Here is a 21,111-nt window from a genome sequence, read left to right as displayed (position 1 = left end):
TCTTCACTGCGACAAACCCTTTCATATATATATTTAAAAGGAAAAGTAAATACCCTTTCTTGTGCTCCTCAGCTGTATTTATTTGCTCCTGGCTGCTTGCCCTGAGGCATCAGAGATGTCTCCAAAGCCTATTTATTTTCCTTCTGCCCCCTGCTAGCTAACTTAACAGCAGTGCTAATATGGGCCAGAAAGCTCTGTCAGTCAGAGAGCAAACTGCGAAGGCTTTATTTGGTCTATTAGCATTACACTGGGTGAGTACAGGGAGTAGAAAGTCCAAGAGCTCTGGGGGCACTGGGTGAAGGTCCAGACAATGCAGTATAGTAGGCAAATCTGTTTAAAAGGAGGTAAGATTTAATTTTAGAGCTAAATACATACTATCACGAGGCATTTATCACCTTTTGTAGCCAGAAAACTTTTTATATTTTAATTATCCTGATTTAGCAGTGTCACTGAAAAGGGATTTAAAGTATAATAGATCACTTTTCATACGGTGTATTTATCCACTTGCTATTACCTTTTGTCTTGAAAAAATGGTTTCTATTAAATGCCATTCTTTTTATTTCTATTATCTCACTGTCATATCTGCAGTAATGTACCATTCTCCTGCTTCAATTAAACTGTAACATTGGGTTGTATATTTATGCTAAAGGCAATATTTAGAATTGGCTTTTAAATCAGCGGTTTTACGCAGCTTTTCCCAAAGATGTTCACAGTCTCCAGTCCTCTGGAAATTATCTCCTTTGATGTAAATTTATCCTCTCTGCTGTAAATTTTAAAAGAGGACTCAGCAATCTTAAAGCACCATTCAGCAATCCCAAGCTGTTCCACACAAAAGGGCTGCACAAAAGGGCTGATGGCAGCCCTACAAGGAGATTTTGGAGCAGTGCTGAGTGCCAGGAGCCCCTTGGGTATCATCCTCGCCTTAGCATCATCAATATGGGCTCAGGTCTCGGGCGATGATGCTCCTGCCCTGCTCTCCAGTGCAAGGCATGGGATGCTGTTGGCTGACAAGCCTCCACACCTGCCACTTGGCAAGGGCTGTAGAGGAACTGGGGAGACGGTGCAGCAGAGGTCTCAGGTATGAGGCTGGGGATCCCTGTGTGCCAGAGCATGTCCCAGAGGATGCAGTTACCCTGGTACTCAGGACGGAGCTGAAGGGTCACCTTAGCTCACATGAACTGCCCACAGCCTGCCACACACTCTGCAGCAGGCCTCTGCTTTGCGCTGCTTATCTGTAATCCCTCCAGCGGATCAGACTTGTCTCTCCTTGGGGATGAGTGCTGCTCAGCACCAGCAGGGAGAAGTGGGGCACAGATGTGCTGGGAACCAGGAGAAGCACCCGGAGCCAGAGGTCCCAATCATGCTGGGGGCTGCCTCATTTCCAGCCTCCTGGGAATGAGAAAACACATGAGCTGGGGACCAACTCAGCTACGTGACTGCGGGGTCTGGTGTGGCCAACATCTTAGTCTAGCCTCAACAGCAGTCCTGAGTCCTGGCAGGCTGTGACCTCCTCTGCTTCCAGGAACAGTGAAAGAACTGGTGCGAATCTTCCTCTTTTCCTTCAGAAATGAGATGGTGGGCTCCAGCCCCTCTCACTTCTGGGAGCTTGACCCTGGTCACATAAACCACATTGCACAGGACAGACACAATTCAGAAGCTTTGCTGGTGGCAAATTTGGGCACTGCAAAAGTAAGGGGGCTCCTTTGATCCCACTGACAACATGCAGATTATCTTTATTGTGAGAAACCTAACACGAACCTCTTGTTAATGGCTGTCAAACGTTCTTAATTTTGATTTTAAAGGGCTCTGAAAAAGACTACAAGCTGTGGGTGATTTCAGGAAGAGAAGATGCTCCTTACCCTCTTATTGGTAAGTTCTTAACATAGTTTTGTTTTTCAACGTTCACTCAGTTTTTAGTGCTGAAGGAAGCAAGAAATACAGAGAAGACTGAAACGCAATTTCCTCTTCTGTTTTGTTTTTCCTTTTTTTTCTCTTACTTCCCTGTCACGCAAGTTTGCCTATTTGGGAGCTAGTCAGATGCTGATCCTTTGTTTTGAAGAGCAATTGTCTGCTTGTGTCACTAAGAAGTTGAAAAAGTTCATTTTCTTCTGCTCCAATTTTGCTGCATGAGCCTCAGTCTTTCTACAGTCAGCCGCTCCACTCACTAACCTCCTTTACTGGAGCCGGTCCAGCTTTACCATATTTCTTCCTACACCTCCATAGCATTGTTTACTCCCCTCCTCAGCAAAACTCAGCAGAGTTTTGAGAAATCTTCCATTCTTCCACAACTCAGCTGATTCAAGAGGTCCTTGTCTAATGCTGTATTTCTCTTACTGGCTGACATCTCCCCTCTGATAAGGAGCAAATTACTGCTTATTCACTTTCTAAAATGCTTTTTGAAATATTTGCTTCCTGGGAATCAACCCAAATCTCAGAAGTGATTGGATGGAGTGATTTGATTTTGGCCCATGATTCAATGAGAACAAATCCCTTCCCATTACTAAGAACCTTCTGCTTTAGAAGCCCAGCATTACTTGTGCTGTATGAGTTCACAGATGATTAGAAAAGAAAAGTTTGTAGATTTTCTGGTTTCCTCCTGCAAATCTAACCCCAGTAAATCTTAGCATTCCTTCTTAAAGCAACTTTAGCTACAAATGCTTTGCTGGAGTCAGACAACATTAGTATTTATAAAATGTGCACCTTATAGACAGTCCAAACTATTTTGTCTTTGAAACATACCAGACTTTGTCTTTCTGACTATTACATGTAGCTTCTTCAGATAAAGTCACAGCCATGGTTTTATACATAGAACCAGAGAATTCAGAAATGGGAAAGGCCTTTGTAATTGACTGACTCTCTCTCACTGCAAATTCAAGTTACAATCCTTGGGAAGGAAGAGTCTGATATAAAATTGATGCTGTTCTTGATATTTATGCAAAGGTTTATTAGATATGGCTAGCTTTTATCATAGGTAGACATCAGAAGCAGAGTTTGAATATGCTTCTGCTTCACACTACCTATAACCTCAAATAATGTCTCTTCCACTATCAGAGTCTTAAGTGCCAAGTTAACTAAAACATCTTAACAATGCGTCCACATTTAATATATTTCAATGCCAGGTCTTCAGACAAGTCCGAAAAATATCTTTCTGGTGGCATTTTGAAAGCTTCTCCAGAAATGAATTGCCTCTGTGTAGTCCCCAAAGATGCTGGTTAATGCCAAGCCTAGCTCATTTGCATTAGCCCTGTGATTAATGTTTCCTTCCTGTTCCAGGCTCAGACAGGAACCATAATTGTGTCTCGTTTGACTGAGTTGATGGCTGTTGCACTTACCACAGAGAGGGAGGAAAGATCACTTTCACACTGGATTTTTTTGGTTTTGCATGCTCAGCAAAAATTTGATCGATGATTGCTCCCAAAATCTCATTTCTTACCAGAATAATATGAGCAACCAATACCTAACTTTCAGTGCCACAAGCAGAGCAGCAGAAAGAATAAACACTGAATTCAGAAATAGTCATGTGTATTTTTTCTGGTGGGCTTTTATGTGATACAGCTGTAATAGGTCTGATTTTACTTTTACATCTGTTTAATTACACCAAACACAATAACTCTATGTCTGCCAGTGTATGATTTATGCCCATGTAAATATGCAGAAAAGCATCAATTCTGAGATTACCGAGAGAGAAAATGCTGCAGGCCAGCATGCAAAATCTGCTTTTCCTCCAAGGCAGATGGAGTTTTGCAAGTCTCCAGTCAATCCAACACAGATTATTATGATTTCTCTTTGAACAGGACATGAATATCCCTTTGGAATTAAAATGAGCCACATTCGTGACGCTATGCCCCACGGATCAAAGCACTGTGCCTGCCCCAGGCAGCTTCAGGGGTCCTTCTTGACAGAGCAGCTGCCCCAGGAGCTGCAGTGCCAGTTTGTGCTGAAGCCAAGCCGCCTGGCTGTGTGCCAGCAGCTGAATGGTATGTTGCCCTGCTCACCCCAGCATCGTTCACCCACAGCCTGGCTATCTCTCTGGCTCTGCTATAGAAAGCAAACGTGCTGGGGTGGGGGCGTGGTGGAAAGCCAAGAGGAGCATGCAGATGTACCTTCCAGCTGCACCGGGGATTTTGCAATGTAGCTCTCCCTGATTTCAGTGTGCTGTTGTATGTGTGTCATCTTTGTTAAGTTACATTTTGACAAGCTGCCTGTCAAATGGTTGTTCTAAAACCAGGAAAAGAAAGACAAGATCTCTCCCCTGCAATTTTTTGTAAGTTTATTAGCTGAGCTTCTCTCTGCAGCCCTTGCTATGCTCTGTAGCAAGGCAGAGTGGTTTTGCGGTTCAGAAGTCAAGGCTTGACTTCAGCACAGAATTCCCATGCAATGTTTGGCAGCATCTTTTATCTCAACAAGGTACTTAGGACTGCACACCTGCCTTACAGGGACCCTCACGCGGCAAAGCCTAGGCATGTACTTGAGTATCTAGATGAGGTGAGCAAATGCAACTTCTTTATTTCAGTTCTTTTTGAGTAAATGAAGACAGTAATGTTTTCTTCTGCTTTTGGCCTTGGTGCTGCAAAAATAGGAGCACCAGCTCTCTGTTTTGCACTCTCTTGTCAATGACACAATGACTGCTCTTTGTTCATGAGTAAAATGAATGAGATATTTACAGGATTGGGCATTAGACTAAAAACTCTGTAGGCAAGGATGCATCCCATGGTATGTTTTTATTGTGCTTAACACACTGGCATACTGAGCTCAGTTAGGAACTCTGCCCTACTTCACCATTAATGACTGTATAATCAAAAATAACATGCACACTGTTATCCAGTGCACTCTCCAATAGCTAAGATTTCCCACAATATACAAATAGAATCCATTTGTAATGTTGTTAGAAATTAAATATAGTGAGGCTATACCAGTGTCTGTTACAAATTATTCCGGAAATTGATTGCATTTTATATAAATTAATTTCCTTTCCACACGCCTTCATCACCCCCTTCCCAGTAATTTGTATCATATATTACTTCATGGCATATTTTAAGAATGAGGCAATCTAGCAAAGGGGTGTAATTAGGTTTACAGGCCCCGGTTGGCAGCTGACGTTGACTGGCAAGAGAAAATATAAATGCAAATCAGGCCTGTAAAGTTCTAATGCAGATGTGTTGTCAGTGGTGCTGTGCAAGCCACAGGAGGGGAGGGGAGGCTGGCTCTGGGGCAGCGGAAGCCTGCGGCAGCCTGCATGTCATGCACAGGGACTGCACTAAGTGGAGAAAGAGCCTTTTAGGCCATTCACCTTTCCTACTTTCACCAGACAACACCTTTTAAAGTGATGTATAGGTCTGCCGGCTTGCAAAACAGAGTATCTTGCATACAGCTCTGTTCATTGTGCTCTTCCCAACTCCCCAACTCCTCACTTATTTTAGTTTCAGAAAATGATGAAGGGTACCTGTGTGCAAGCCAAGGCTATGATCTGGCTTTGGGCTCATCTTCAGATCAGCAAGCCCAAATCTATGTTCTTAGGTAACCACTAGACGCGCTACCACATACAGGGCAAATTGACAGGGAACAGCGTCTGTAACCCCACATTTCACTGCCAGACATGCTGTGCTATCCTCCCTCCCATCACTTCCCTGCACTGATACCACTGTGCTGGACATGCTGTCCCTTCTGGAGGCAGCAAGGAGTAGCTGCCCAGTTGTACCAGCATGCACCGTGGTTAGAAAGCATTGTAGGTGTTGACAGGCAGAAATGACTGATAACTGGCCATCATGTGAAGTAAGCAGCTGTGTGAACACTAACTGTAGCGGTGTAGTTGCAACAGCTGACCTGGCAGGATGGTTTAAAAAAGTACAGAAGAATTTACTGTGTGGAAGAACTGGAGCGTTCCTGTTGCCTCTCCTGCAGCCTTTCAGAACGTAATAGGAATACTAGGTCGCCTACCCGTTAAACACAGCCATTAAGTGATGCTTATGAGCATGTCTAAAAAGTATTGTAAATACTGATTTGTTTGAAGTTTAACTTGAAAGAGCCGACTGCTGTCATTGGCTAGCCTGTAATCCAAATTATTATTTAATTGTCTGTTAAAATAGAAAGCAAAATTTCAACAGGTTGGTCTCAATATAGAAAGGAGGTCTTTGAAAACTGTTTGGCAGTTAGGAGGTTGATCAGAAAGGATGTTACAAGTTAAATAGATCTCAGGCTTTATTTAGAAGTTTCTGCTTAGTTTGCAAGAAGTGGAAATGCCACTTGCACGCCTGGGACACTATCTATAAATAGAAATTCCCTGCATGTAAAATATAAGCAGAATAGATGGCTGCTGTGAGCTCTGAGCAAGATCTGCACCCAAGGAAGTATTGCTTTTTTTTCTGATTCTGGCCTAGAATAATCCGCCAGAGCAAGGCTCTTGTATGGAAGTACTTCTGCGGAGCAATAATTGGCATCTGTCTTGGCTGAGAGCAGGCCGGGCTTCTCCTAGTGGTGTACCTTTGCACAGATTCAAGAAAATAAAGTATACATCCTCCCCTTCTCATCTGCTCTTTACCTTAAGACTTTTCAAATCCTTAGAAAAGAGGATATGAAAATTCTGGATGAGTTTTCCTGTTGTTTCATGAATGTTAGTTTTGTAAGTGACATGGCATTTCATTGCCATACATCAGTTGTTGGTTTCGGCCCTGCTATGTTGAAGAACGCTGATTTCCTTCCTGTCCCAGGAGAGAGCTGCAGTTAATCACAGTTACCCCTTGCTCACGTTGTCAATTTGAGACATGGCTTTTAGGAGCGGAGCAAACAGTGAGAGACTAAGAAAAGTTCCTAATTTCAAAACCTTATTTTTTCTACTTCTGCTATTCCTTGTTCTCCAAAATAGCATTTCTTCTTAATTTTTATTTCCACTGAGATCTACAGGTTTGCCAGAAAAAATCACCAGTATTTGCCATTGTGTCAGTAGAACTCCAAGTGAAGCAAACCATATTCTTGTGCTAATATCCAGTTCATCTTAAAGAAAAAAACCCAAACATTTGAAAGTTATAGGTTAGTTATATTCTCCCAAAACATGACGTGTCAAGTAAAGCTTTAGACACTGCCAAGCTTGTATTTCATGAATCTTTGGACTCCTTAAAATTTATATCCTCCTTAATTTTTTTTTGCAAAAAGAATTTTTCATCAGGCTTTCACATTCATATGTTCACATTTTGAGTTACACTGTAGCTTTTTATCCTGTAAGCCTCTAATAAAAAGTCTCCCGCCCATTCCCAAAGGGAGCATGATCTCCTAGAATGGAATGGCATATGATGAAAATCACTATTTGGGCTAAAAAGCAAGTGTAGTGAAGTACAGGAGAAAAATTCTGGTATTATACCACAATCCTTACTTCTGCAAACCTTTCTTCTACCCTCTGCCCTCTAAAACAGCAGAAAGCAAAATGTTTGGCTGAGGGAAGAACCACTAACAGAAAGGTGCATAGGGTAGGCAAACAACTAAATCAAAGCTGACTTTCTTTGAAAACATCTAGAAAAGGAAAAATATATCAGAGTAAGTTTTTCCCAGTTAGCACTTTCAACATAAACAGTCTCAACCCACCTTTAGCATTAGCCTGTGCTGTTAAGAAGACTTTATATTGGCTGATGTTGAGAAAGGTCATACAAAACCCCCTTTTTTGTATCCCAATACCATTATTTCCTTCTCTATACACTGCAAATAAGGGCTTCAATTAGTGGTGCTCTTTAGATAACTCATTAAATATGTTAAAATCAATGAAGACAAAAGGAGCCCATCAGTGTGTTGGCAGCATGCTGAAATGCCATCTGGAAGGCATTGATTAAAGGGCAAGCACCATCCCTGGGCCATGGTCAGTAAATGCTTAGAGCGAGGACACTAATGATACACTTGCTTTGTGGAGAAGAGAGCAAAGGTGGCGAATTTTCCTGGGCTGAAAATGTCTCACCCCATTAGCTGATTCTGTGGTGTTACTTGTGGGGAGAGTGGGTGCTCTGTCTCATTACCAGGGGAATTAGGATGCCTCCAGACAGCAAGCCAAGGTGAGGGTGGTGGTGTTTATGTATTATTTTTTTTCCAAATAAAATGTCTGTGGTTTTGCACCTGTGGGTAAGAAATGAGTTATTTAGCACAGTCCAGCTTGGTGTAAAGTCAGCGGGCTGAGGTTTGCCATCCTGCACTCAGTGCTGACACTGTGGTCCAGCAGTGCAGTGCAGATGCTGGTGATCCTCTTAAGAGCATGGGTAAGGCAGCACATTCTCCATACACACATGCACAGGTATGTGTATGGTGGTTTAGGCTTAGCTGGATGCCAGGGAGTTGGTTGAGTTCATGACATTTTTTCCTTTGAAACCATAGTAACCACCGCAAAACAAATACTGGAATTAGAATTGAAATGCATTTGCTCTAATAAATACCTTTCTCTTCCCGCAGACTTAAGCCAAAAGTCATTTAAAAGGAAAAGATCTATCATAAATTGGGCTTTTTGGCGTGGCCCAGGCACTCACTTGGACAATGCACCCCTCTCCTCAACATCTGCTGCTCCTGGGAAGCTCTTCGGCCTCTTGCTAACAGCCATCTGTGAGGATGACAACCTGCCCAAACCCCTCTTGGTGAGTCCCAGGCTCAGGGCTGGCTCTTACAGTGGTGGAAATTCTTTGTGTAGTGAATGAGAACATGGGGACACTTTGTAAACGGGACACTGAAATTACCCAAGCAGAGCAACCAGAAGGAAACCTCATTTGTGGTTCTCAGCAAGAACTTTGGTTTTTAACATATGCTGTGGTCAGGCCTGGTTAATAACAAACAGCTTGAGAAATGTATGTGATTTGTCTGCTGCTCTGAGCTGTTTCTTCTTTATAGCCCACACTGGAAGGCTGGTTCCCTAATCCTCACTTACTCAGTGTAAATAAATGCCACGTTCACACACACTTTTTAAACCACTCCAAAGATCTCTGTAAAATCCCCAACTCCATAAATGTGGCATCTACTGTCCCATACAGACAGCCTGCGTGTGCATACAAACGCTACCTGCCCTTATGCAGACAGTTTCAGAGCCTTTCTTGAAGGCATCCCACAGCAGGCAAGCACTCTGGGTCCTCATTTTTGATCTGGCAGCACCACTGCAAAAATAGGTGGGAAGGTGGAGCCTGTAAGAGCATCTTTTCATCCTGTCTCAAGGGAGCACTAATGCTGTGGTTGCTCACAAAAACAGTTCAGGAACATGAAAAATGTTGACCTAAAGCCCATTCTTAGGCATAATTAAGGCAATTGTGTGGCATTTTTGGTCAGGACTGAGGGCTGCCCTGTTATCAGTGCAGCAATTGAAACATGTAGGGAGTGGGAGTGAGCCCTGCAGGATTGAGCCCCTCATCCTAACAACCCAACTTTCGGCTGGAACAACTTGCCAGAACCTCACTGAAATCAGTGGGTTTACACCAGTTTACAGGAAGAGATGGTTTATCTCCAAAGCTTGTGCTTGATGCGCTGCTTTAGCACTGCCTGGGTAGTGAATCATACCAGGAATTTTCAGGTCTTTTAATAGTGTGGGTTTGTTATTTTCTTTTGAGGGAGAGGTGTGCATTTTTATCATTTAGGTTATTTAAATAAGCCCTCCAGAGATGGACTCTGGAAGAACCTGGTCCCTTATTCACTCTATTTGAGAGATGAGCCAATGCTGCATTTCAGAAATTTCTCCAAAACATAAATATTAACGAATTTTTATCTGAAAAAAAACCCAAAGTTACTAAGCATAAAATCATAGCTTGGTAAAATTTGTGCCTTGAATCTCAAACACTCTGTTTATGCTACAAAATATAACTTACTTTTGATTTCATGCAGCAACTCTGGAGAATGGAATACTGCATCTGAGGGACTGTGTGGGATTTACCTGCAAAAGAAGGAACATATCAGGGATGAATGCTGCAGGCATATTTGATACCTCTGCTTCAGAGCTTCAAACTTGCTTTCACAGCTGAAGGGCTCTCTTTTAGCCATTGCCACACTGAATTGTCTTACACCGTTAGCTTAATTCATATAATTTTGTCTAGGTTTGCTACTTTAAGAGGGACTTCCCAGTTTTTTCTTGTGGGTATTTTATGTAAAATATATTTTCAAAGCATTTGCTTATATGCTAAGATCCTGTGCTGTTGAACTCAGCTTGTTTTGACAGCAGAGCTCTAAACTCCTGGAAAAAGATGGCAATGCTGGCATAAATCCTGCTGCCATGAAGGTGCTCCTCCAAGGTGTCTGCACTTACATGAATGCTTGGCTTTCAACTTCTGCAAGAGCAAGAAAGAAACATCAAAGAAAAGTAGAAATAATAGTTTCCATTAGACTTGTTTGCACTGCTGTGTGTCAGGAAGACCTACCTTACAGCCTTGACTAGGAAATTCATCAAATGCCACCGCTTAGCTATCACTGTTACAGTAACTTGGTTTAATGACAAGAAACTCTTCCCCAGTGTACCCTTTATTGCCGTCTCTTTTGGTAACTTGGTCCTCAGACCACTGCGTGCATGTACATAATCCCAGAGACTGCCTGCATGCTTTTCTCCCTCAGAAGAGACAAACTTGACAAATTTCACATCACTTGGACCAGGCCTGGGTAGAGGTAACCAGCATGTCTGAGAGGTGACCCACAGGAGACAGCAGAGAATTAAGCAGCTGGAAAATATTATGTACATATTACCTCAGGAGAGGCCTCTGATTTCAGCATTTCCTTTTCTGCTCGTTTTCCTCTCTTATTTAGCAGAAGAAATCAGCCTCTCCTGTTATTTTAAAAGCTAAGCAGGAATCTTCTTGTTTTCCCTTTCCTTTTAAATATTTAATGTAGTGAGCTGCCTACCTGTTTATTCCTTTGCAGCTTCATTGGCTTCAGAGGAGCCGTGAACCAAGCTTTATTCCTCTCTGGGTGACCTCCTAGGTGGGAGCACCTTGCCCCGGAGGTGGTCCCACTAACAGCCCTGAGCTGTTTGCAGAGTACGATACCACTCACAAGAAGCAAAGGGGGTAAAAATCTGACTCTGATCTGCTGTAGAAGTGCAGGTAGATATTAACAAAGCACTTTCCAGCTTAGATAAAATCTCATTTTTTTCAGACATCAGGCATGGAACAGAAGTCTTCATCTCTGGTCGGTGATAATATTGAACACACTGATGAGCAGTGAGGGTCTCATATCTTCCTGCAAAGCGGTGTCTGGCTGAAGCCGCTGTCAGATGCAGAGCTTTGGATTAGGTAGACCACTCTCCTTTTCCCATACCACAATGTTTATATATTTAAATGACTTGGCTAAAACTTGCATAGATCCTGGAAGATCATGGAGGAGGTTAGTGCTCAGCAGTGGCAGCACAGTATTTCTGAGGGGATGTTTTCCAAAATCAGTGCCCCAGACCACAGCTTTCCTGTGCAGTTTGGTTTGGCTTGGAGGGTGAGCTTTGACTTGCGTTCGCTTTGTGAGCTTTTTTAGGACTCAGAGCTTTTCACCTTCAGCAGAACTGGCAAAACTACATTTTAATGGCACTGGACATTAAAAGATATTTCTGAGAAAGCCTCTCTGCCTTTTAATGTTGTTTAGGACATGCTTTCCCTCCTTTACCAAGAAGGTCCGTCCACTGAGGGTATTTTCAGACGCTCTGGAAGTGCAAAAACCTGCAAAGAGCTCAAGGAGAAGCTTGATTCAGGTGCTGAGGTGGACCTAGCCTGTGAATCCATATTTGTGACAGCATCTTTGTTTAAGGTATGTGAAGAACATTCCTTTCCCCCTTTTTGAGAGCAGCGCAGATCCTAGGCACAAACAAGTAGGACTTCTCCCAGGGACAGGCCCAAAGAAGATTTGGTGGGCTCAATTAAGAAGAATGGACTGGCACAGTAACGTTGTGAGGATCTCCAAAGGGGGTTTCCATTGAATTAGGATGGAGGAGAGGTCTAGCCAGCTTATTTTGCTGCCAGCTTTCCTGAGGTCTCAGCTATAACCTGGTCTCTCTCTGTTATAACCTGTTACTCTCTCTGTCTCTGCTTAAAGTCAATGAAATACTAGAAAAGCAGATTTGCAGACCTGTCTCCTTACTCATTGGTAATACCCTACACTACATATCCTAGTGAGTGTATAGTGTTGCTCAAAATATTTGGGTTGATTTTCCCATGCATTACCTTTTCTTATAGACTTGTATGTTAAAAACAATGTTCCTTCTGCAAAAAGCACCCCAAGAGTTCATTAAAATTTCAGCTACAAGGAGGATCATCATATTTCTTTTTCTTGTTTTATTGCAGTGCATCTCTTTGTGTGTAGTTTTTGCTTAAAAGAAATAGTAATCTCCATTCTCAAGCAAGCAGTGGTTTGGTGGAATATTTTTATTGGAGAAAGCCATTCCTTTTGCTATGGGTGAGGAAGCACAATTACTTTCCTACTGGTGGATTTATAACATTCCTTTAGGTCAGGACAGCTGCACCATGCAAACTGCTGGGGTGCAATACTCATCCCATGGTAACGGTTTCACTGAGGGGGAACTGCTTAGTGTTTATAACAGTGAAGAGTTACCACATAAGAGCAAATGTGTTATTCATGGGCATCATAGCTTCCCTTACCCTAGCTTGTTTGGGAAGCTAGGATATGGGCTTCTTCCCAAGTTGCAACAACTTGCCTGCCAGTGCTTGAGGTATTTAGAAAAGGAGCAGCAAGACTACCCATGACCAGTGTAAGTACTCCATTACCGAAAGGGACTGATTAGAGGAAGGAAGGTGGGGGTGCCTTGGAATGCTTATGGTCTGGAGATATTGAAGCTTGTCACCTAAGGAGAAGAAACAGGGACTGAAGATGAGGTGAAGTGATAAGACAGATATGCAGCATCAAAATTATTGGTCCCACTGCAGATTTTTTAGTTCAGCAATAGCAGATGAAGTTTCCAAATGCCTCTATTTTGACAGGGAAGGGTGAGGAAGGGCAGGAAAATATTCACTCTAAGCATAATCCAAAGTACTTCTTTATCTCAGGTGATTTTCTGCTGGTTTTTGTTGCTGTGTGTAACAAGATGCTTGTCAGCCAGTGTTATCCTACTGATACATCCTCTTGTAACTGCGTTCTTATTCCTACTCCCTCCCTTGCTCCAGAACAGCTGTTCATGCGTTTTGTTCTTCTTTTCTCTTGGTAAGGATTTTCTTCGCAACATCCCAGGTAGCATTTTGTCATCCCAGCTCTGTGATAAGTGGGTCTCTGTGATGGATCAAGGAAATAATGAAGAGAAGATAAAAAGCATCCAAAGGTAGAGTTACTTATATTCTCTGTATTCTTTTCCTATGAATTTATATCCCAGAAGGCAGAATCCCAAATCTTGAACCTACAATTATTTTTTTCCTTTAAATAGATGCTAACAATATCTTCATGTATGACAGATCATTGAATATATACTTAAGCGATTGCCTCTATGGGACAATTTTCTGACTCTGTTTTGTCCTGCTTTTCTGCCTTTGTGGATATCAGTAAACAAATGAATATCCTCTCATGAAAAAATGGTATTTATAGTATTTATAAATACACTATTCAAGACCTGCATTTCTGCCTGATACCAAATCCAAAATAATCTGCAGGGAACTTTGAGATCCTAGGTGAAAGGGTAGTTGAAATCAATTCCTCATATATTCCCCCTCATTCATTTCAAATTTTAGTGACTTTTTTGAAGCCAAGATGGAACTGTGAATGAAATACAGGAGCATAGCGACAAGGGAAGCCTGCACCCTTGCAGGTGATACAAAACAGAAAGTGGGCAAAACTTATGTCATGGGAAACAGAGCTTGGTGCACTAGGTGACCTCACGTGTACTTACATACATATATACTTATGGCAAACTGAACTGTTTGGTTAAGTGAATAGTGAATTATGAGGCAACTTAGGTGAAATACAGTTTCATGTCATACATTGTACTTGGTTCATTAGTTTGACAGAGTGTGTTTTTCATTATGTGTTAGGGTGTTCTCTGTCCTTCCAGAAAACTGCTAGGAGAGGGAAAGCAGCTGAACAAGAACACCTCTTTGACACACTCCCTAATTTAATTGGTGGACCATGTTACGCTCTTTCTGTATTTTCACTGTCTTGACTTGTGTGTATCTATGGAAAATGGTTTTATTTTTGTCCAGTCACTAATTTGAAGAATTAAATTTGTGTATGTTTTCAGGTTAATAGAGCAGCTCCCCAGAGCTAATGTTGTTCTCTTACGTTACATCTTTGGAGTACTGCATGGTATAGAAAGGCGATCTGAAGAGAACCAGATGAATGCATTTAATCTGGCTATCTGCATTGCACCTAGCTTGCTCTGGCCTCCTGTTTCCTCCACTCCTGATATAGAAAGTGAATTTACAAAAAAGGTAAGAGACACTGCAGTGTAGTAAAAACCCAAACCAACCTTCATCCTGTTCAACCAGGCTGTTGATTATAAACACAAAAACAGTCAGTACCTCTTTACATCAGGACTTGTCCACTTATCAGGGTTCTAGAAACATTCGTTGATCCATATTCATAATCTGCCTGGAAGAAGGGGAGTGATATCATAAAGCTATACCGAGTGTATTAGCAAAGTGCTACTGTCATCAAAAAGATCTCTGGTTGTGGTAAACCTGGAACAGGACAGAGTAGAAATGGAAAAGATGTATACCGGGATGCATCCTGGGACATTTTACCTGGGCCTATCTGTTTTCCTCTCAGGCCCAGGAGATCAGGAGAGGAGTTCCTGGCTGTAAGGGAGCACATCATGGATGGGCAGTTTGCTCCTGTTCCTCATCTGTATGGTGAGCTTGCCCTGAGTGGAATAATGGAAGCTCTGACAAGACATCTCTTTCCCGTTGCTTTGTTGCAGATTTCTAGTCTGGTACAGTTCCTCACTGAGAACTGCTGCAGGATTTTTGGAGAGGAAATTACCTCCCTCTTTGGAGAAATACTGATGACATGCAAGAGAGAGAACAGCTCAGGTAACAGATGATGTTTCAATCCTGTTAGCTAAACTCGGCCAGGCAAAAGATCAGTATATTCCATGGAATAATGCTGTTCCCTCTTTATGTGGTGTTCCCAGATACTGCTGTTCACTGATTCAGCTTATCATAGACCTGGACCTTATCACAAAATGCTGTTCCAAAGAATCCATTTCTCCTATTCCAGTCATCTGAGGCACTGTGTTAAAAAAGGGTGGAGGGGAAACAAAGAAAAAAAAAAAAGAAAAAAATCTGGAGAAGGTTTCATCTCAAGTCTAGAATTTTTGCCCCAGCCTATGTTTTCCCCGAATAACTGGAAGTCAGTGATCAACAATATAATAATAATTATTGGTTATAATGGTTGCAGTCCAGCTGTCACACCGTTATATTAGGGTTGAAAGTGTCTATTCTTCATCATCAAAAGAGAGCTCTCCAGAGTTTCAATGGGACATCCAGATTTTGCTACTAGCACAGAAAAGTCATGGAACTGGTGACTGAAAATGTCTGACAGACTAGTTGGCAGAACATTCCAGAATATCATTAATGCTCTTTTTCTCTCCAACTATTCTGTGATAGTATTGATTTTTACAGGAGTTTTGGGCCTCTCCTTAAAATATTTCTAAAGCAGGGTTTCTGTAAAATAAAATTTGGCACAGCTGATCTATACTAAAAGTGGTAATGGCACTTGCTCTGGCATGCCAGACTGACTCAGTGTGGCTGTCCCAAACTCCTCATGCTCTGCCTCCAGTGAAATTGGTGAAATCCAGTGAAATTTGGCCTGCCTCCTCCCCAAGAGTGGAAGCACATGGGATCTGCAGTGCTAGGATGTGCTACAACTCAAGAGTTCAGACCCACAATAGCTTACAGCAACTGAACAAGTTTTCAGGCATGCACTGAGGCATGGGGACTGCCCATGCGTGAACTCTGCTGCAAATGTGAGATAAGTCAGCTTAGCACAGCCCAGAGCAAAAGAGATTTAATGTAATTCCAATTATCGCATATACAGAATAGGGCCCGAGTGTGCACTGCTCAGTGGAAATGAGGTGGCTGTTTAAACTGAGAGTAGAACTTTCTTCATAGTGTTGCTCTTAAAGATACTGTAATTCCTGGAAGACCCTAAAAGTACAAAGTATGCCCCATTTTCTTCATTTCTCTAAAAGAAGGAAAGAAAGGTTAAATGTTGCTTTCAATATTCATTAGCAAAAAGAAAAACATAAATTACTGGTTGAATATACTGTATATAAATTATTGTTTATAGCTGGATTGCCTAGCACTAAACATTCCACGCTTAAAAAAACCGCAAACAAACTACAAAAAAACCTAACCCTTATTTGTGCCTTTATCATACGTTTCTTGACTGAACTGCAACTTAGCATTCATTTCAGTTTTTCTACTTCAAAATAGGACAGTAACTTTTTCTGAAATTTTTGGCATTTCTGCCTGAAGAATCTTTAAAGGGCAAATACTCCTGAGAGTAAAGGATACTTAGAATCATAGAATGGTCTGGGTTGGAAGGGACCTTTAAAGATCACCTAGTCCACCCCCCTGCCATGGGCAGGGACACCTCCCACCAGACCAGGCTGCTCACAGCCCCATCCAGCCTGGCCTTGAGCACTGCCAGGGATGGGGCAGCCACAGCTGCTCTGGGCAGCCTGTGCCAGGGCCTCACCACCCTCACGGTAAAGAATTTCTTCTCAATATCTAATCTAAATCCGCCCTCTTTCAGTTTAAAGCCATTCCCCCTTGTCCTGTCACTACATGCCCTTGTAAAATGTCCCACTCCAGCTTTCTTGTAAGCCTACTTTTGGTACTGAAAGGCTGCTACGAGGTGACCCCAGAGCCTTCTCTTCTCCAGGCTGGACAACGCCAACTCTCTCAGCCTGTCCTCACAGGAGAGGTGCTCCAGCCCTCTGATCATCTGTGTGGCTGTCTTCTAGACTCACTCCAACAGGTCCATGTCCTTCTTGCGTTGGGGGCCTCAGAGCTGGATGCAGTACTCCAGATGGGTCTCATGAGAGTGGAATAGAGGAGGACAATCACCTCCCTTGACCTGCTGGTCACACTTCTTTTGATGCAGCCCAGGATACAGTTGGGCTTCCGGGCTGCAAGTGCACATTGCTGGGCCATGTTGAGCTTCTCACCCACCAACACTCCCAAGTCTTTTTCCTCAGGACTGCTCTCAATCCATTCTCTGCCCAGCCTGCATTTGTGCTTGGGATTGCCTCTAACCGTGTGTAGGACCTTGCTGAAAAAAAAATGCAGCTGCTTCTCAGCAGGGTGGTTCAGTCACTGGTATGTTAACACTTGATTTGTCCTTGCAGATGCTGTTTCTCTCCATCTGAATGACTCTTCGTATGACAGCCTGGAAAACGAGGCAAATGATGAAGCTGACTCTTCTTCTAGTGACTGGATTAAGAACCGAGATCAGGATAACAGGAGCAGGGAGTCTGTCTTCACTCTGAGTGATGGTGATTCGGAGCAGACAGAGGTAGATGAAATCCAAAGTAAAACCAAATCGAAACAGTTGACAATTTCTGTTGACGTACACCGTAAGTTTTCATCACAAGAAAACTCAGAGAATGAGTCTCTCTGCTCCAGTGCACTGGGCTGCTCTTCAGCAGCCACCTCAGATGCTCTCAAAACCTTGAGGAGGCACAGGCGCTCCTCAGAGCCTGCAATTGGCCTCCTCGCTTCCAACTTTGCCCGCATTGGTGATGGTCATGAGAAGGCAACACGCAAAGCCAGCTGTGATGTTGTCCTGTTTCATGAGGATGAAGACTATCTCCGTCAGCTTCGGTCATTGCAGATGGAAGGGCAAAAGCTTATCAATCAGAGCTTGATTATAGGGATTAACGTTGGTAAAAGTGACAACACAAACCAGAACGTTGAAAAGAAAGACTTGTCCCATTGCCTCCTGCCTCCAATGCCAGAGGGATTAAATATTTGCTCAGGATTTAGCTCTTCTAGCCTGTCTTCTCCTGGGACATCTCCATCTGTGTCATCAATGAGCTCTCTGGACAGTGCTTTCTCTCAGTTTTCAGACCAATCTGTGTTTACCCCAACTGAAACCTCCTCCCCTTTTGATAGCACTTTTCAGCCGCTAAAGAAACCTGAAGACACTGCCGCTGAAGCAGATGATGACTATTTGGTTACACCTACCAAGGTGCCACCATGTCCACAACCTACCGACGCTTTGGCTGAGAGGGGCTCAATGGAGCTCAACAGCAGGCCAGCACCCCTGAAGCCTACTGACGGAGTCGACGGCTATTTGATTAAGCCTGACATTCAGCCGTTACCTCTGAGAATCACAGGAAGAGACAGACTTCATGATCCAAGATCAAAGAGGAGGTCTAGAAGAGCATTACAACAATCCAAAGTTTGAAGAGACTGACCAAAGCTTTTTTGCGGAGGAATCTTAATGCTTAAAATAAACACCATAAAGAAAATGCCTTGGGTTTTAATGTGTGTTCATTTTAAGTTTAATATCCAGGTTGTTCAAATGTAATTGAGCAGTTCCCAGATTCACAGCTTTTCTTTTTTTAGGAAACTGTCTGAGTAATGTTCCCACATAAAGCTTTGCAAGAACATTGTAAGAATAATAAAAATTGCTAAAAAACAAGCAAACAGAAATCTCCCCAAAATCTGGATGGGTCCCAGAAGGAAATTAAGAGCAGCACCCTGTTCTCTGAGCCTGCCAGGGCAGCAGGGTGCCTGCTGGGCCTCTCCCCTTGACCACTCGTGTGTTGAGCCTTGCGGATGTGAGTCCCAGTCCTTTGTGGTTTTGATGTAGTGTGCAAAGTCAGCATAGATCTGTGGTACTATACTACTGTTCTGAAACTGATAGGTATTACCTTCATTGTCCTCCAAGGAATAAGTGTATTGTTTTCTGTATGTTTATAAGGTATGTTCGATAGGTGTAGTTATTTCTTTCACACTGCAAAGGAAAGAAAAAAATAAGCTCAAAAATACGTAAAGAGAAATGCTGAAGCTTGTAACTAACACCTCGCAACTCTGTGTGTTTCATATCTTGTGCTTCGTTGGCTTGTTCTTTTTGTGTTTAAGTTGTGAATAGTTTCTTAACACTGCTGTAAATGGCATTATGTATTATTGCAAGCAGAACACATGTAATTTTATTATGCAGCATCTAAAACATCATATAATATATTAAAAGTAATGCATTATCTAAATGCTTTGAGTTTGTATAATATATCCTGATAAATTTTGCTATTATATATGTTCTGAAAAAAATGTGTATTTTTGTACTTGCAAAAAACTGCTGCTAATTTTACGAGTTCTGTTTTGTTGTTACAGCACTGATATTGATGTATATGCATTCAATGCTATATATTAAATATTATTTGTTATGTCATAAATTCAATTTATATTCTGTGTAAATTTTTTTAGGTCAGTTCTACAAGCTATTGCTGAAGCAAAAGTCCCAGTGATGCCACTGCAAATCTTGCATGAGGAAGGACTGCAGCATTTTTCCTCCACTTTGGGTGGCATCATTCATACTGTATGTCATCATCCTGTTGACTTTTATAAATTCTGATAATATTCAAACAATAGTTCCTACCCTTTTGCTCTTCATCTAGAAAGATGAGGGTGTTTTCAGTTAATGGGATGCAGTTAACGACATGGAGGTGCAAAGAGATCTTCTTAGGTAATAGGTATCAGGGTTGGAAGCAAGAAAAGGTGGGGAGCAAGACACTGGATGAGAGCAAGATTTATTCTTTAATACTGGCAGGTTATAGAAGAAGCTAGAAGGAATGGCAGGGCTAAACTAAATACATCTGGGCATGTGTGCATGCATACACTGCTTCTGAAATTGCATTGACTTATTCATTACCTTTCCATTTTCAAAAGCCCTCCCCCGCTGCAGTTTGGTAATGGCCAGTTGTGGAGTTTCAGATCCTATTCTGCTTAACTATGCTCTCGTAAAGGTGCTTATGCTCCTGAGTCACTACACATTTCTAAAAAATGTAAACGCTGTCCAGTACACTAACCCATTTCCAAGTATTATCAGCATTAAAGGTTTTTTTCTCTGTATCAGACAGAATGGATACTCTCCAGCAGATTGAGGAGGGGGTGGGTGAGGGTGGGGGTGTCTGTTTGCAAAGCAAGAAATACCCTTACTTGAAAATATGGAATCAGAAGGTTATTATTTTTGGCTCTAATCCTGCAAACGTCGTAGCTGTAAGCAGAGCTGCATTTGTGGAGACCCACGTAACGCAATAAACCATCATGGACTTAGAACTATACTAGCATGTATAATTCTGTGCAGGCTCAAAGACTTCAATTTGTTATTTTTTCATCTTTTTCATATTCAGCTATTTTAATAAAAATGGTAATACACAGAATCTGATCTGTAATAGTCACCTTCCAGAGGTAAACCCCTTTGTATGTATTTTGAGACCTGTCATCTAGCAGCCCTACATATGCACCTCCTTTATAAAAAAAAAAAAAAAGATGCTATTTTGAAATAAAACAGCTACTCTAAATTTCTTTTCAAAATGGTAAAAAGGGTATTGCTGTGCTGCCAAGATTACATCAAGTAGCAAATGCTGATTCATTGCAACAGTAATAAAGCTTTAGAAAAAATCTCTAGTCTCTGCAATATAAACGTTCTGTCCTACAAATGGTATCTTCCAGCAAGTCATTTGTCTCTGCTAGTCTGGAGTAAAAGTATATCCAAGAGTGCTCCGATGTGAAACAAATTATGTGTCTGCTTTTGAGCTGTAGCTAATGCTAGAGTGCTTTCAGCTTTAAACATATGGTGAACAAGCTGGATGTAGACCCAGTACAATGTAAAATGCACTTCTGTCTTAAAAGACATATATACCCTGCTGCTGCACGAGGCATGTTCTGTGACAATCACAAAAAAGAGCGCTAACGGAGAAGATCACCGTCTGCAGCTTCTCACTGAAGGAATTAAATGCTGTTAAGATCCAAAATGGATTCTACTGAACCTTCTCAGAGCGTCAGATGCAACTGAAGACTGCAGTAAGCAGCAGCTTTAGGTACTTTATTGTTGGGAAGCCAACATTTAATGTACAGGGAGGCCTGCTACTCTGCTGCCCTGGGCACCCCTGCAGGCTGGCATGGGATCTCGGGGCCAGGGAATATTGAAAGGAAAGCTTTGTAACATTTTCTATGGCTCTGC

General features: G+C 42.2%; 1 protein-coding gene across 2 annotated transcripts in view; it reads left to right on the top strand.

Moving 5' to 3' along the window:
* The window catches only part of ARHGAP20 (Rho GTPase activating protein 20), a 62,336-nt gene extending 43,785 nt beyond the window's left edge, over nucleotides 1-18,551 (top strand). Inside the window, exons 8-15 of one of the 2 annotated variants that reach the window (XM_037377839.1) lie at nucleotides 1,803-1,869; nucleotides 3,795-3,977; nucleotides 8,425-8,603; nucleotides 11,566-11,727; nucleotides 13,140-13,249; nucleotides 14,159-14,348; nucleotides 14,837-14,948; nucleotides 17,270-18,551. In XM_037377839.1, the coding sequence (XP_037233736.1) occupies nucleotides 1,803-1,869; nucleotides 3,795-3,977; nucleotides 8,425-8,603; nucleotides 11,566-11,727; nucleotides 13,140-13,249; nucleotides 14,159-14,348; nucleotides 14,837-14,948; nucleotides 17,270-18,330 (2,064 nt within the window). In that variant the 3' untranslated portion in view covers nucleotides 18,331-18,551. The remainder of the gene's footprint in view (nucleotides 1-1,802; nucleotides 1,870-3,794; nucleotides 3,978-8,424; nucleotides 8,604-11,565; nucleotides 11,728-13,139; nucleotides 13,250-14,158; nucleotides 14,349-14,836; nucleotides 14,949-17,269) is intronic. The other variant, XM_037377840.1, reaches the window with a different exon arrangement.
* Nucleotides 18,552-21,111: the final 2,560 nt, after the last annotated feature.

The sequence above is a fragment of the Falco rusticolus genome, chromosome 2 (genome assembly GCF_015220075.1).
Source record: "Falco rusticolus isolate bFalRus1 chromosome 2, bFalRus1.pri, whole genome shotgun sequence".
In the NCBI taxonomy this organism is placed as follows: Eukaryota; Metazoa; Chordata; class Aves; order Falconiformes; family Falconidae; genus Falco; species Falco rusticolus.
Note: the sequence above shows the minus strand (reverse complement) of the source record. Positions and strands in the feature narration are given on the sequence as shown.